The 15,317-nt window shown below is 45.7% G+C and overlaps 1 protein-coding gene across 1 annotated transcript; it reads right to left on the minus strand.

Moving 5' to 3' along the window:
- Positions 1-233: 233 nt before the first annotated feature.
- Positions 234-14,285, minus strand: MDM4 (MDM4 regulator of p53). The gene is made up of 10 exons (XM_086476477.1): positions 14,211-14,285; positions 11,445-11,519; positions 9,901-10,034; positions 9,360-9,409; positions 6,427-6,488; positions 5,571-5,667; positions 4,040-4,200; positions 3,373-3,507; positions 2,602-2,682; positions 234-859 (listed from the first exon to the last, which is right to left on the minus strand). Exons 1-10 carry the CDS (start codon positions 14,283-14,285, stop codon positions 305-307), a joined length of 1,425 nt encoding a protein of 474 aa, XP_086332603.1. The 3' UTR covers positions 234-304.
- Between the last annotated feature and the right edge of the window lie 1,032 nt (positions 14,286-15,317).

The following is a 15,317-nucleotide window of genomic DNA, read 5'->3' on the forward strand; positions in this document are numbered from 1 at the left end:
AGGACCAGTTGTCAGAACAGAGAATCCCAGTGAGACCACTGAGCTGAAATTAGATTTAGACCATTTCAAAGCTGGGGCACTGATGCCAACATGCTGGTCACTCCCTGCTCCCTACAAACTTTAATTTAAATGAACTTTGAAAAGCAGAGGCTGCTTCATTAACACAGAAGATTCCTCAGTGTTCTCGCTCAGATTTGAATCTTAATTCTCTTTGGTATTCACCCAACGAGCTTCGAAGCCAGCGTTTGTGCGAGTGCAAGAAAACCTGTGTGTCTTCTGGTAGAGAAGGCCTGAACTGGCCCCACTACCCCATGAAGATCCTGATCACCATCTCAATCTCTTTCCTGCACACTGGGCAAGGTGATCTCTTTTTCTTCAGCATCTTTGCACACTTGAAACAGGCCACAAGGTGAGCAGTCCTTCCATGGACAATATTCCCATCCCGTGGTCTGTGATGGCATAAGAAGCAAGGATTCAGTAATTTTTTTATACTCTCTAAAGACTGTATTTCTTCCTCCTTTTTATGCTCAGCGAAATGCAACAGAGACTCTTTGCTTTCACATTCTCGTGCCAAATCCAAAGACTCAATAGAGCTGCAGGGATCTACACGTGATTTGTTTTCTACCACGTAAAGGTCTTTGGGTTGGCCAACCGGAGCAGAAATAGTCCTTCGGCAGTCTGGGACATCTATCCCCTCATCATCGTTTTTGTTTTGCATAGCATCAATGTTGGACAGAGAAAGAGAATGAGCCAGTTTGGGACAATCTGAGTACCAGTCCTTCCGTAAGGCCCAGCAGCGGTAACAGTACCGTTTGCCCGGAGAGTTAAATTTCCTGCATTTGGTGCATTGCCAGCAGTCCTGAGGAATGATTGAGGCAGACAAAAAGAGCAGCAAGTTAGTGTATTCTTGCACACGACTCATCTCCTCTACGTAGGGAAAGCAGCAAAGAAGCTTCATCAAAAAAACGGGCATCTACTACCGAGTATAAGCTTGCGAAGGCAGGATTGCTCGTTTCATCAGCAGCTGCACAGAAAGCCTAAGGAGAATCTGGCCACCCCTGTGCATTCTGCAGATGCAGATCTCTTGAGCATTAACATCTGTCCCTCCTTCTTCCCGGCCCTCAGCGCTCTGGAAGAATACAATGTTCTCAAGCTGTGCGGTTTATTGAATTTTCAGTATCTCGCTCTCAATTCAAGAGTAGAGCTCCTGGAATCAGCCAGGAATATACTTCCCAGACTCACTAATCACTTGGCATCTGTTGAATCTGCACAACTAATAGCAGCTTCCTTGATTACCTGCAGAGCAAGGACAAGAGCTGCCCAAGTTCAGAGCTATGATTCAGCTGCCCACCGCCAGGGACATCCGACTCTGTCAAGCATGCAGAGTCTAGAAAATTATGCCAAAAAACATGGGTGCCATCAGCTGCAGAGTATCATGATACACTTTTGCTGACTTACAGCAAAACCTCGAAAGGCAGCCTGCAGGCCTGGGAGGAAAAAAGGACAGATGAACGAACGCAAATCCCATGTCCCTCAATGTCTATCACAGGGGAATTCAGAAGAGAAATGGGGTAGTGGGGAGGTGTGACAACCCAGTAATTACTGCTTAGTCTCTCTTATCACCTTGTTTTTTCATTTAAACACGGAAAAGAGCTGTGGTCTGTCCTTAGAGAGACACTGCAAGGGCAAAGACACGACAGCAGCAGGTACGCAGGCTCTCCTCCTGACAAAGGCCACGTAAGTATCTCAGAAAAACGGGGCGAGAAGTGGATTCTCTTCTCATCACAGAGACTACCACAAAACCAGTGACAGCTTCAGAGCTGGCCTGGACACTCTGGACCCAGTGGAACCCCGATCCTGACAACAAAATTTCCACCAACAGAGTTTTTTTTGGAGTATGAGCACTCCAGCGATCACGAAATGCCTACTTTAGATTTCTGCCAAGGACTACACTCCAGATTTCCTTTCAGAGGACAAAACAGAATTAACCTTATTAAAACGTGCAGCAATATTGATAATACTAACTTCATATAGCATTAGGCTGACCATGCTGGAAACTAGGGGCCTAATCTTCATTCACTCCCTGGGTGTGTGAAGGGACAAGCTAAATCCCAAGGAAAAAGCCAGCAGCTGCCCCTGCTGACCCTACACTACTCTGGCACACATGGGACGAACAACGCGGAAACAAGGAGCCTGATCCCCTAGTCAAAATCCCCTCCCAGCTAAAGCACATATAAATTTTCTCACATGGCCACAAAAAGTGGCCAAAATCACGTAGGTTCCAGGCCAGCGCCATGGCTGGGAGAGACACTTGGTGCCTTTGGTCAGAGCACTCATGGGCTGCCAGGGCTCAACGCCCGTCCAGTTTAGAATTTAACAGAGCCCAAGCCAAAACAACCCAGACCAGGTCAAGCCAACTTCTTTACATTCCTTCACAAAAAAGCCTTTTTGGCTTCATTTTTTGCCTTTTTTAGCCTTTAAACCCATACAAGAACCAGCTTCTCCTACCACAGCCAGTAGCAGCTGTGGGATGAGTTTTTCCAGCTACAACTAGGACGCAGCACCCTCCGAGCAAGGACCGCTGGCCTAAAGGACGCCTACCTCAGAAGCAGCTTCTGTATCCGTGTCATCACTTAAGCGCTGAGAATCCTCAAAGTCCTGCAAACATGCATCCTCGGTCACCTGGGAAGAGTGGAAATGTTGTTAGAGGGGTGCAGTGATCTCCATTTACGATGTGCCTGGCACTGTACACCAAAACTAAAACGACTACATAATCACCGTGATAATTAAGTCATTCCTATAAGTGAACAAAAAGCCACTTTATGTACCGTATTCAGGATGCTGGTAACTGCTGCCGGGCTGGCTTACAGTTGTATTTGTCTGTGGCCAACTCATGCCTCTCTCTGATGCCCACAAGAATCATGCAAATACAAACACATACTCACCCGAGTGGTCCTACTAATTCCCATGAAGAAATCATGACCTCAAGCCTTTTAACACTTGATTAATCACCCAATCTCACTACCTCCTCAGCTAGCAGACTCGGGCCAGCCCATCTTACGCTGACAACACAACGTAAACTGAGATTTCCCTCTTCAAGACTTTTCATTTATTAGTCTTGCAGATACTGGCGAGAAATAAAGTTGCTGCTAGAGTTTTAATTAATTTTAAATTAATTTAGTGCCTTGAAAATACATAGATTTAAACCAAAACCCAAGCAGACTGACCACACAGGAAAGCTGTCACCCCATGTACAGTTTAAACTCTGGATGGTTATAGATTTAGCTCCTCCAACACCAGCACAGCACCGTGAGATGAATTAACCAAGGCCAACCTGTGGAACACACGCCCTGTGGCTGGTGGAAGAGGTACCTTTTTGTCACCTTCTTTCGCTTCCTCGCAGTCAACCGCTTCCACCTTGACTGCAGCGCTGCTCTGATCCGAGGGGCACTCGTTGAGGAACCACAAGTCATCCGTAGTATCCGAGACAATGGCAGTGTCTATGTCCTGGTGGAAAAGAAACAGGAGAAACCACTTTAGCAGCAGCAGAGAACCAGCACAGCGAATGCCTCTCCCCTTTTCCTCACTAAGAGCCTTCTCAGCCTTGGGCAGCTTCTCCAGTCACCCCTGGGAAAGGGGGAGCTCACTGCTCCCACAGAGACACCCCTTTTTGCAAGCAGCACTACGCTCGTTCCCTTCGCTAGCTGGCCATATGGCCGCTGGCCACCACGCCACGGCCACCTGCACCGGGTAACAGCTTTCAACCCAGAAAAGGGGCAACTCCTGAAATACAACCAATGCTCTGGAGTGCAGAAGGACCTCCAACGGCTGAACACAGCCTTCAGAGAGCGTCTGGGTGATTTAAGAACACTAAAGGTAACCAACCACCTGCTGTGAAAGGCTGGGACAGGAACACACAAGGGAGGCTGAAAATCCTGGAGTGGGAAGGGGAAAGAAAGAACAAGAATATTTTATTAACTTGGAACCCAAAAGAGGAGAGGAAGAGAATACAGCGCACCTATTTAAAATGTCTACACACCTGGTTAGTCTGAATATCTGTTGATCCATTACTTCTGGACTTGTAATTGCTTCTGAGGTTGCCTAAAAACCACCATGGAAGACCAGCTACATCCCATTCCTCAAACACTAGGTCCAGTTTAGGCTTCTTGCTTTTAGAGAGGTTTTCTATTAAGTCTTTGTCTGTAAGAGCCAAGTAGAATCTAAGTCATGCCACACCTACATTACTTAAGAGACCAGCAGAGAAAAATTCGGCCCCATCCTATTTTAGAAATCTTTCTTGCTCCTTCTTACAGGCAGTTACTGCTAAGAGCTTTGGGGTTCGTACGAGTGTACTAGGACGCCAGATCTGCCACACATCTGTACTCGTGCATCTACCCGAGTGAGCCTGGCAAAACAGTCACTGCACAGCCATCAGAGGTCAGAGAAGCATCCCAGTCTTACCAGTGTCTCTATAACAGCACAGGTTCTCTTTAGCTTCACCTTACTCAGTACAGAAACACAAACACTTCTTTCAGAGCTCTAACCAAGTCAACACTGAGTAGATTTCTCGAGTTACTTAAGATGCGGAAAGAACTGGTGTGAATTTAGTTCAGATTTCCACTGCTGGAAGCTCCTGAATTCCCAAACCAGGCTCAAACCAGGAAGCAGGAAGGTAAGAATCCGTCCTCCGTAACCCCATGCTTCAGCCTCCTTTTCAGCTGAGTTTAGTCTATGATCCTAAACTCAGCAGACTGAATTTCAAGATAACCTTGAATCTCTCTCTTTTCAGTGCCACAAGTTTCAAAGGCACAGACAAGGACTGTTTCTACCTCTTTTGTACAGGCAGCCAGGAAAATATCCACCACTCCCATTTGATCTGGAAATACCCACACTCGCAAAGAAGATTCTGCTTTACAAATTAGGTTCCTTGACATGAGAACAACGTGAGAATAGAAAGTTGAAAAACAGGAAAATTGCTTCCGTAACATCAGAAATCCATATAAGTGAACCAGTGAGAAATCCCCAGACATTAAAACAAAGGAAACGTCCAAATATGAAGGAGGTGTATTACTCTTAAGCTAGGCAGAAAAAAAAATTCCATTGTTATTCAGTTCCCTGTTGGTTTGCAGGTAATGACTGCAGACCGTTCAGGCTGTGTTCTATGTAATCAAAGGAGAGAGTCCCTTGGGAAGATAAATAGATACAAGTATAATTTCAGCATTTAAAACACCCTTCAGCGAGGTCTGTACGATTTTTCATGGCATTGTTTAGTGATAGATGTGCTTTTGGGGCTTAATCTGCCATTTTATCCAAAGTGTTTGTTTATTTATGAGACCAAATATCCAAGCTAGAAAACAAGTCTATCGTAAAATACCTTTGGCGAACATTTGCAGTTCTCTCAATCTTTAGCATAACACCGGTGACTTTTAAAGATAATATTCCACAACACGCTTTTATTAGTCTCCCAATACCCTCCTCCAGCATTTTGCTGATGCAGAGCTCAACACGTCGCACCGGAGAAGGAGCAGAGCTCGTGCACATTGTGTCACTGCAGAGGAGCTGGCACTCACCTTCGTAATTCTCACATTTTTGCTCTGAGGTAGACAAAGCAGAAGCATTGCTTTCGCTCTCCATGATACCAGTGTCAGAACCTTCTTGCTGGCTAAACTGCATGAAGGAAGGAAAAACAGATGTTAGTCCATCAGAGCTTATAGGGACAAGGGGATGTAGCACTTCCATTCCGAGTCACCAGCTGCAGTTATGAGTCCAAGAAGTTATGAAGAGAAATACAAGCTTCTGAACAAAAACTACACACTATTAACCCTTCAAGAAGACTAATGCATCTGTAATCAGCACAAACAATATACTTGCAACCTAGGAAAAATCTTAAGATTGACAGAAGTCCAAAAGTTGTCATCTTTAATACTGTGATCTTTGTGACTCTCTGGCCCCCAACGTGAACAGACACCTCCCAGATCAGACCACCTTAATCCCAAAATATACCTGGAAACAAGTCTCAACGTGCAAAGATTTTTCCTAGGTTTCAGATTCTGCCTGAAAGCTTCTGAGAACAATCCTACTAAACACAAAACTTGTTCACACGTTTTAGGAAGCTTAATTATTTGGCAATTCCTACTCAGAGAGGGGATGGGAGAGAGGGGGAGAAAGACATGAAAATACAGAGCACGCTGGAGGAACTGAGGACTAGAAGTGCTACACCCCAGAGAAACGCGCTCAGAGACTGGTACTCTGTTATGAAGAGAACAGAGAAGGGTCACTCTGTCCCTGCTGTGTGGACTCCAAGAACTTTTCAGGAAGGTGAGGACCTGGCAGCCAAGCAGCACAAAGTTCTGGCAGTCCACCATGCACAGGTACAGAGAAGGGGCACTCTGTACAACAAAAGAAACCACCAGGCAGTGGGTTTACCTTCAGCTGGTCTTGGCTTGGCTTATCGACGCTCTGTTCCTTTGCGAGATTCTCTGCAGCATCTGGATGGCAGGTAAAACAAAAGAAAAAACCTTCCCTGGTAATAACCATTCTCACAGCACAAAGGGTCTTCAGCAAGCAACCAACGAGCCAGGCTTGGTAGACCTTTAAGCAACCCTTTAAGAGAAACAGAGCCCTTTCTTCCTTAGAGAGCTGGCCAGCTCCTAGAGAGGCGTTACTCCAGTATTCCCTAGGCTTTGCTAGGCACACAGGGAGGCATTAGCCTACGGAATACAGAGTCTGTGCCTCCTTGGAGATGAAGCCTGATGGAAACTCACAGCGTGTTAAGAACCTTCTTCTTCCCAATGTGAAAAACTATTCTTTTTCCTACAGGCTGTCCTGCCGTCCCAAGCTCTAGGTCCTTTATACACAAGAGGTCCGCCTGGAGGCAGAAACCCAGCGCCATAACAGAGCGTGGGGATGCTCACTTGAAGGCTAGATCAGATCCACGCTGAAGAAGGTGAACAGAGAAGAGCAAGACTTTTATAAATACCTGAGGACACCATCTCTTTCAGCTTAGGCTGAGACAGGAAAAACGTCTCTCTTAAAGGGTGTGGGCACGAAAAGCAATGACTAAAGAAGGGAACATTCCAGGCACAGCAAGCTTTCCTGGGTAACTGTGTACACAGCCATAACGCATTTTAATCCAGACGATTATGCTGGCCCCAAGAGTTAATTAAAAGGCCAACCCAAATAGCAAGAACAATCAAATTAACAGAAATCTTTCCACATAATAAGAGAGCTGCACTCAGGAAGTCTACCCTTTAAACAGAATGACTTGCTAGAGAACAAAAGATGCAAGGACGGCTCCTGCTTGCTCCCCTTTCAATTTAGCAGAGAAATTCCCTGCTGAATGCCAGGCAGACATGAACAGTCTGATTCACACCATGAATCATGGCACTGATATGAAGACACTGAAAACTGCTGCTATAGGCAGGAAAGCGGCCCACGAAGTGGTCCATAAAACGGACCGAAACACAGGACCACAAAATGACACGGCTCTATCCCATGTTCTTTGCCCTTCATGCAGTAGTTCAGCTTTCCTTTCTTCCCTTCCATCATCCTACAGCTTCTGCAGTCACTGATTATCTAACACCTGAAGGAAACCAGAAGCAACTGGCTCATCTGCAACTCCTTTGGCTGTGCAGGGTCATTAGAAGAGGTGAAGACCTACCCTTCTAATGCTTCATAAATAAATGCAAACTGCCTTAAACACTGTGTGAAAAGACACTCCACTTTCTGGAAAGCTTCCTTTTTTGAAGCCAACATACACTATACAAAACGTCCTTAAAGTGGGGTATTCCTAAACACACCTGATGTGTGCACACTTAGAGTGCAAGCTAGCCAAGTCAGGACACCATCTGACAGAGAGCATTCTGTAAGAGCTCAGTCTTTATTATCAAGATGTCCTGCAGTCGCTTTTCTTTCTACAACTGTACTTAAAAGAAGTGGCCGAGATAACCTGCAAAACGTGCTGATAAGCACTGATTTGGCTAACGAATACAAGCAGCTGTTACACGAAACATGAAGATCCCTTTAAGCCCTACGGCACTTCTAGCTATTCCCATGTTACAGCGAAGGAAAACCAATACCTAGAGTTGTCCTTCCTCTGTACTTGTCAAAAGTCTGGTCTGCCAAGCTTGTTTCGTTCCGTAGTCACACACATACACCAGCAGACACGGTGGTATAACTCAGTGATCATCTCCCTAAAGGAACAGCACTTCCTTTGGCAGGATTAAAGATCGTTACACCATGACTGGACCACGCACGCACACACAGCCACATGCACACACCAAGTAGAAGGGGACGGGGCAGCAGAGGAGAGAGTGTTTCGCTGGGATCCTTTGCTCTCCACGTACACTGCCTATAGGGAAGAGGCCAGGGCATCACCAGCGAGGGAAACGGCACTCACACAGTTATTCTGTAGGGAACGTGTTAGATGAGAGTCCACTGAGGAAGGTTCTTCTACACAGAGAAAGGAGGGGGACCTCAAAGGCACCAACACATGGCTCAAAGCAGAGCACTAAGCGGTTTCGGGCCATGTTTTCTCAGTTTCTAAATTTGCACAAGCTTTTAGGTATGTGTGCAAAACAGACTAAGCCCTTATGAAGAACTAAGTCCACGTTATGTGCTTAGAGACCCCAGGAAGTACAGCACAAGACTCCACGCCTCGCCCGGTGCAGGTCCCTCACGATTTGCACACTTGCAGTTTCATCAGAAGTTTTCTTTTAAATACAGATTACCACCGTGCGATGGGAACTGGCTGCCAGGAAGCCATCAGCTGAGATTAATTTAAGAATAAATTTTAATTTATGACTGAAGGACTTTCGAGGCAGAGAGATTTGATTGCTCTTATGAGCTGGAAAAGCGACAGTGACCTTTAAAGGTTCAAGTGTTCGATTAAAGTCCAGACCTCTTTGGCTTGCAGAACTAGACTGGGTTTCCAGCACTCTTACATTCAGCCTCAAGACTATGAAAGTATAAAACGAGGTGAGAGCACGGAGTTGCAGCACGCTACGAAACTGAGAAAAGACTGAGAAATCAGCAACAATTTGGATGGGGTGCTTCAGCCACGTTGCTTTGTACTTCCACGGTATTTAGCTCTGTCAGCGTGCTCCGGACAGAGCGTGCCTGCTGCTCCGAGGTTTGGCCATCGGTTATAGGCAGCCACGTTACTCAAACAGCTGATTTCATATCACAGCTACTGATGGTGGACACACAGAAAAGACACGTACTCAAAGAGATTGTCTTGTCAAAGCCTTCATTAGCAGTTTGTTCCAACTTCAGAAACATTTCTTTTCTGAATACCATTACTTACCCAAGTTACATCAACACCACATTGAATATACTTGCCCACACTGTGACAAACCTACCTGCCATTGTAGCAGAAGTCAGGTTCCGTTTCAACATGTCATAGACTGGGCTGTGGGAAAGAAGACAGCGGTTGAGTTCCACTTATTGGAAGTGTGGAAGACCACATTTACCGTTTACTCACAAAAGCAAACAGCACCACCCTTTCAAACCCAGGGAGAAAAACTCTCTTTTATTATCCAGAGAGACACTGGAAACTGCAGTGAGATTTTTTTTCTTGCTGCAGAGAAGTCTAGCTCAGAACTTAACTGAGGGATGAGGATTTTCGCTTAAGTGTGAGATCAAGGGCCTGAGAAGGTGCAGAAATAAAAAGGGGAAGAGATGTCACCTCAAGCAGCTCACTGCCTGGACCATTCAGAACTGGCTCTTCAGAACAAAGGAGCTCGACTCAAACTTGTCAAATGCATTACCAACAAGCCACGGAGCAGGGCACTTGGTATGCACGGAGGTTCATGCGACAGTGAACGGAGACAGCGACACCAAGAGCTTCCTGTCTCGGCAACCTCTCCGATACAACACGCATTAAAGGTGACTTTTTCCTACCTTGGATCTTTTACAGAGAAGCTCTCCAGTCCCAGCAGTTCTCCCAGCTGATCCCCTCCACAATAGACCATGTGTTGCTGTCTTTTGTCATATAGCTGCCTCACCATTATATACTGTCCTAGGTAATGCATAACCTGTGGATACATAACGCACCATTAGCCATTTCTGCAGCTGAAACCAAACCATCAAAGACCCTGGAAATTTGCTGTTGTTTACGACACTTGCCTCCTGCCACCCTACACAGTGTGAGTCAAACAGCACCTGCTTTTCACGGTCGCTGCCTCCCAACCCAAGGACAGTTTTGCTTTACCATGCTGCTATAAGGTTTGTAACTATTCATCCTTGAGAAGAAGGAAAACCGAGTCGAAGACGGACAAACAGCAGTCGCCGTGCTACCCCACGTTAAAATGAAACAGTACACGGGTGGTAACGCTTTTGTCTGGGCAGCCTCCCTCCGTGAGAGCTCCCGATGGAGACTGCTGCTGGTCGAGTGGAGAAGAGAAGGATATGGGCACGGAGGAGGCAGAAGGTTAAAAGAATAAGCTATTACTAAAGGATGACGACATTTACAGTGCTGTCCCTCGGGACACAGCTCACGAAATGCAAAACTAAGTGCATTAGTATCACAAAGAAGGATGGAGAGGGAACAACCTCTGCGAGCCAGGGGACACACAGTGAGGAATCCAGAGCACAAGGGGAGAAAGCAAAGTGCATTAAGCACCATATAGGCAGGTTCCACCCCCCATTACCCACCAAAGTGACGCTCCCGAATGACAGCGTCACCAAAAAGTTGCTAACGGTACGCCATCCACTGCAGAAAAAAATCACTTAACTGAGTTAGAACGTTAATCTTCACAAGTAACCTGCACTTAATACTCAACTCTCCCCATTTAAACCATTCAATTTGTTTCTGCGAAAATTTTTAGAAGCTAAATAAGTTATTTAAATGCATAAATGTTTAAAATAAGTCACAGGGCTCTGCAGGAATATTTGACACATTCATAATGAAAAAACACTGCATTTAATTCTTTGCAGACAGGCTACTCTTGTAAATCACAGTCAGTGTCATTTTTTTAATCTTGTACACATATTGCATTTTAATCTTAAAATAAATGCATTCACAGGGTCTTTTAGGTTTAGCTGACAAGCCACTTCAAAGGAAACTTAAAAGAAAAATATCAACTGGAATCCAATTTTTAAGGCTTTCAAGCACTGAGCGGAGAGCAAGACAATTGAACAGAATCTTCCACACTCTGAGGAATGTGGCTATCCCATCTCTCCTTTCTCCACAGAGGTTTCTGATTTTCCAGGATAAATAATTTTCTTTAATCTTTCACATTCCTATTCCAATTCCTCCAGGGACTCTCAACACAATTTATGATCAATCAAATCACAACAGCCCCGTGGGGAAGGTAACCCTACTTCGCAGACAGGGCTTCAAAGTACAGAAAAATTAACAGCCAGTCCCATCGCTTTCCCACAAAGCACCATCTCCCAAACACCCAGGGACAGAAACAGCTCCCGTGTCTAGAAACTGAGCCCACCTCCTTCAGCGTGAAGGTTTCCCCTTGGGCGCCTGCAGCCTGCAGAATCTTCAGAAGCGGCAGTTTGGGTCGCACCTAAAACACGAAGCAGAGAGTTTTACTGGGCTGACACGGAGCAGTGCCCTGCTGAGAGAAAGCAGGTCACCCCCGGCACGCACGCCGGCGTACCACAGCTATCAAACCCAAGTTGTGTGAGACACCAAGCACAGAGCTGACAACCGGTATGAGCTGGAGGTGGTGGGGAATCGCCGCTCCCCTCGGGCTAACCTGCTGAAGGCTGGTAGTTCTTTTTTTACAAGTAATCTGCACGGACAAATTCTTAAAGCGCAGAGTTAGAAGAACTGGAAATCAGCCCGATCTCGTTCTGACTCATGTGCGAGACAAAAAAAAAAAAAAAGCTGAGGAATTTGGGCAGCCAGCTCTAAAGGCTTTAATCACTCACATTGTCCCATTAACTTTGATGTCGTTCATCCGGGAGAGGGAAGACTGGAAAGTCAGACCCTTGGTACGGAGTCCTAGGCAGTGACTAATCAAATGTAGGAGCCACAGATTTAGGAGCAATGACTGTGCACTCAGATTGCCACTTTGAGAGCAGCACGCCTGGATTTTCTCAATTAGTGCAGTGACCAAATCGGGTTGGCTCTGTACAGACCTCAGGGAGCAAGGATTTATTAGGATCCATGAACAGGGACGTAATAATAAGGCTGCATTAAACACAAGGTGCCGTTAATTAACACGTAGGATCAGACCCTGTATTTTCTGCGGATCTCAGCCATCAACCAAAATCTTTATTACATAAAACATGAAGCACCCTGGGAACGATGCAACCGCTTCACAACCCCTTTAGGTTTCACCCACACACCCAACCAGCTTTGAGTAGCAGATGAGACAGATGATGCTATATAAAACAACAGCAAGTTTTAAATAGCTACTGCCCCCCTACTTTGCTACTTCATCTATTCCACAAGAATTTTAACAATTCCTAGGAGACGGCCACCACATGAATCTGATGAGTTGTGTTCCCTAAAATGTCGGAAAGCCCTCGCTCTTCTCTGAACGCTACACAATCGTGTACGATGTTGTATATCAATGTACATGTCGCCCACACGGAATCTCTTCCTCGGTCGTCCTTGTCTACGCTAACACAGCAAGATATTTCAACGTGTCACAGGACAGACAGCCCCGTCCTCACCACACCATGTTCATCGCTGTTTCCTCTACACTTTGACAAGGCTCAGCCTCTCAAGGCACATAATCTGTGCGAGCTAAAGGGCTTCACCTACCACTGTCAGGTGGGCTCACCTGTGTCTCACACCCACCCTTCCTTTCTGCCTATATAAACGCAACCGCACTCTCCCTTTCCCTTCCCAAGGAGCAGAGCCTGCTTGCAGCCCTGCAGCGTCTCCTCCAGAGACAGCCTGAGCTGCAGCACCGTTTTCCTGCACAAGGTAAGGAAAGCACGTTTCGGCTGCGCGTCACGAGGGCAATTTGTCACTCAGCCATCAGTATCTTGGCAAGGTGTTTGTTCCACTGTTTTCTAATATCGTAAAAAATCCACCTCCCCTGTGAGCGTGTCTGGTCTGCCTGTTCTCGTTATGATGTTTGTTCAATGCGTTCTGAAGCTCAAACCCAGCAGCTTGTGTCCAGCCCTAAGTCTCTTTCTCAAGAACAGCTTTTTTTTTTCCACTAGGAAAAAGCTCAGCACGACTCAAGTAAGTGCTTGTATCAGCGCAGGATTTTTAATAAGATGACATTATATCCTTGCAGTCATTCATTTCTCTAATGACCACTCTCAAATGGATTTTGAAGTAACTTCTTACACATCTCTTTCTGATTAAAGCAGCAACCTAGTTAGCTTGATCATTTTTAAATGGGCCCTTAGCTGCTACAGTGCAGACAAAATGGAGTGTTTATTCCACACTGCCTAGGACACTGAGTGTTGACAATCAATATTTTGCTACTAATATCAGAGCCTATTTACTTATTTTTTTCATGCAGAGTGAATTGACTAAATAAGCATCTACATCAATTCTGCAAGGACTTGGCTCCATTTCAAAGCTTCTAAATTAAGCCTCGAATGGGAGGCTCTCTCCTTCAGCTTATTTCCACTCCTGCCACATCCCCACATATTGTGGAGATGCTTCTTACAATGAATTGGCTCTGGAAGGTTGGATGCCTGTCTTGGAGAAACCTTTCTGATTTTCAGATTTCTACTGTTATTGTTTGCAAATTCCTCTTCCCTGGCTGTCACGTGGCATTGAGCCACACTCGAACCACACACCTGCCACGCTGGCCTGGGCTCGCAGGCACAAGTACCTCTTGTTCCAGGCACACTCTAGGAATAGCTGATAAAAGGGGTTACTACATGTTCAATACTTACCTAAGTTGACTCCAAAAAGGCATGGGGATGCACTACTGACTAGATAGAGTTCAGCATACAAGGCTACAGAGCTCTAAGACAACTGTCACAAAGAGCCCAGAGCACTAGGAGGAATGCTGAAAGTGGAATACTTCAAGTACAGGCCCAGCACAAAAATATGCACGACACAGTTTCTTGTATGGCCAGTTTTAACTGCTTTTTTCCCCCTCCTTCTCCTTTAAAATGCTCATAAATCACAGATCTGACAGTAAAAGCTAACATAACTCCTCAGGATAAAAGCCCTACTCCATTAGGCTAAATTCTTCTTACTTAAATGTACTCGGAGAGCTTTGATTTGATGGAAGAACTCACTGCTTTAGTGAGGAGAAAGCAGTGAAGATAATTACCTGGTTAACTTGTCCGAGTGTGATTCTGCAGGCATTCTCAGCTGCTGGATGCTGGGCAGAGCTTGAAGATGTCATTGTGGCAGTGATTAGCTGTTTATAGCACAAACCTATAAATGAAAAGGTTCATGTACCAGTTAAGCTGAGAAACCTGGTCTTGTGTTGAACCACTTCCACTTCTTAGAAGCTTCAGGAAACCAGTGTTTAAAATTAGCCCTGCCTGCATATCTGAAACGACTGCTGTATAATGCTGATGTTACCGTGCTCCTCACCTGCTCCGTCCAAACCGACATGCTTTGTCCTCCCCAAGCTGCATCCAGCTGCCCAGTGCCTGACAAACAGCCACGCGAGAACAACTGGGACAGATCCGCTGTGGCTCTGAGGATCCTTTGACTCTGCCCATCCCTAGAAGTGGCACAACGCGGTGAGGAATTTGGGGACCTGCCAGCTCAAGGAAACTGCCAGTCTCCATCAGGCCACTGGCAAATTCTTAACAGGGTGAAATCCTTGAGTCAGAGGTGGGAAATAGCTGAGTCACGATCAGCCACAAAGGAAATCTCCACAAGACAGCAGCCCCCTGATTGCCCAAAAGGAGAGTAGTCAGTGCCTGATGGCAATGATTAACACATTCCCCACTTGCTTTTCAAAGAGCTAAAAACCTGCTAAAGCTGCTGCAGCCTTCACCCCAAACGAGGAGATGCAGGCTAGAAATTAACCGTTTCAACAGCATTACTGGGTGAGCAGGTGAAACTTTTTTTTTTTAATTCCTGGAAAGGAACAAAAGGGGAAGTCCTGCAGCTATTTGAATTTGTCAAGCCCTATCAGTTTCAGTATCCACCCAAAGAGCACAGCTTCATATGCAGAATGCTCTGCAGTGACTCATGTTCACAGCACAATCCAGTTCAACCTACCCTCCCTCAACAGGTTTGAAAACTCCCTTTATATTTGAAGAGAAAGCATGCTGTCCATTCACTAGCCACTGAAAAAAAGTTAACTTGAACCTGCTGGTGAAGGAACTTAAGCCTTGACCTGCTAGTCTCAACACTAAAGCTCAGAGCAATATGCCTGTAAAATTGTTGTATGTCCCTGGACCTGGTTACAATAAATTCC

Source organism: Leptosomus discolor, chromosome 21 (assembly GCF_034619465.1).
Source record: "Leptosomus discolor isolate bLepDis1 chromosome 21, bLepDis1.hap2, whole genome shotgun sequence".
NCBI lineage: Eukaryota > Metazoa > Chordata > Aves > Leptosomiformes > Leptosomidae > Leptosomus > Leptosomus discolor.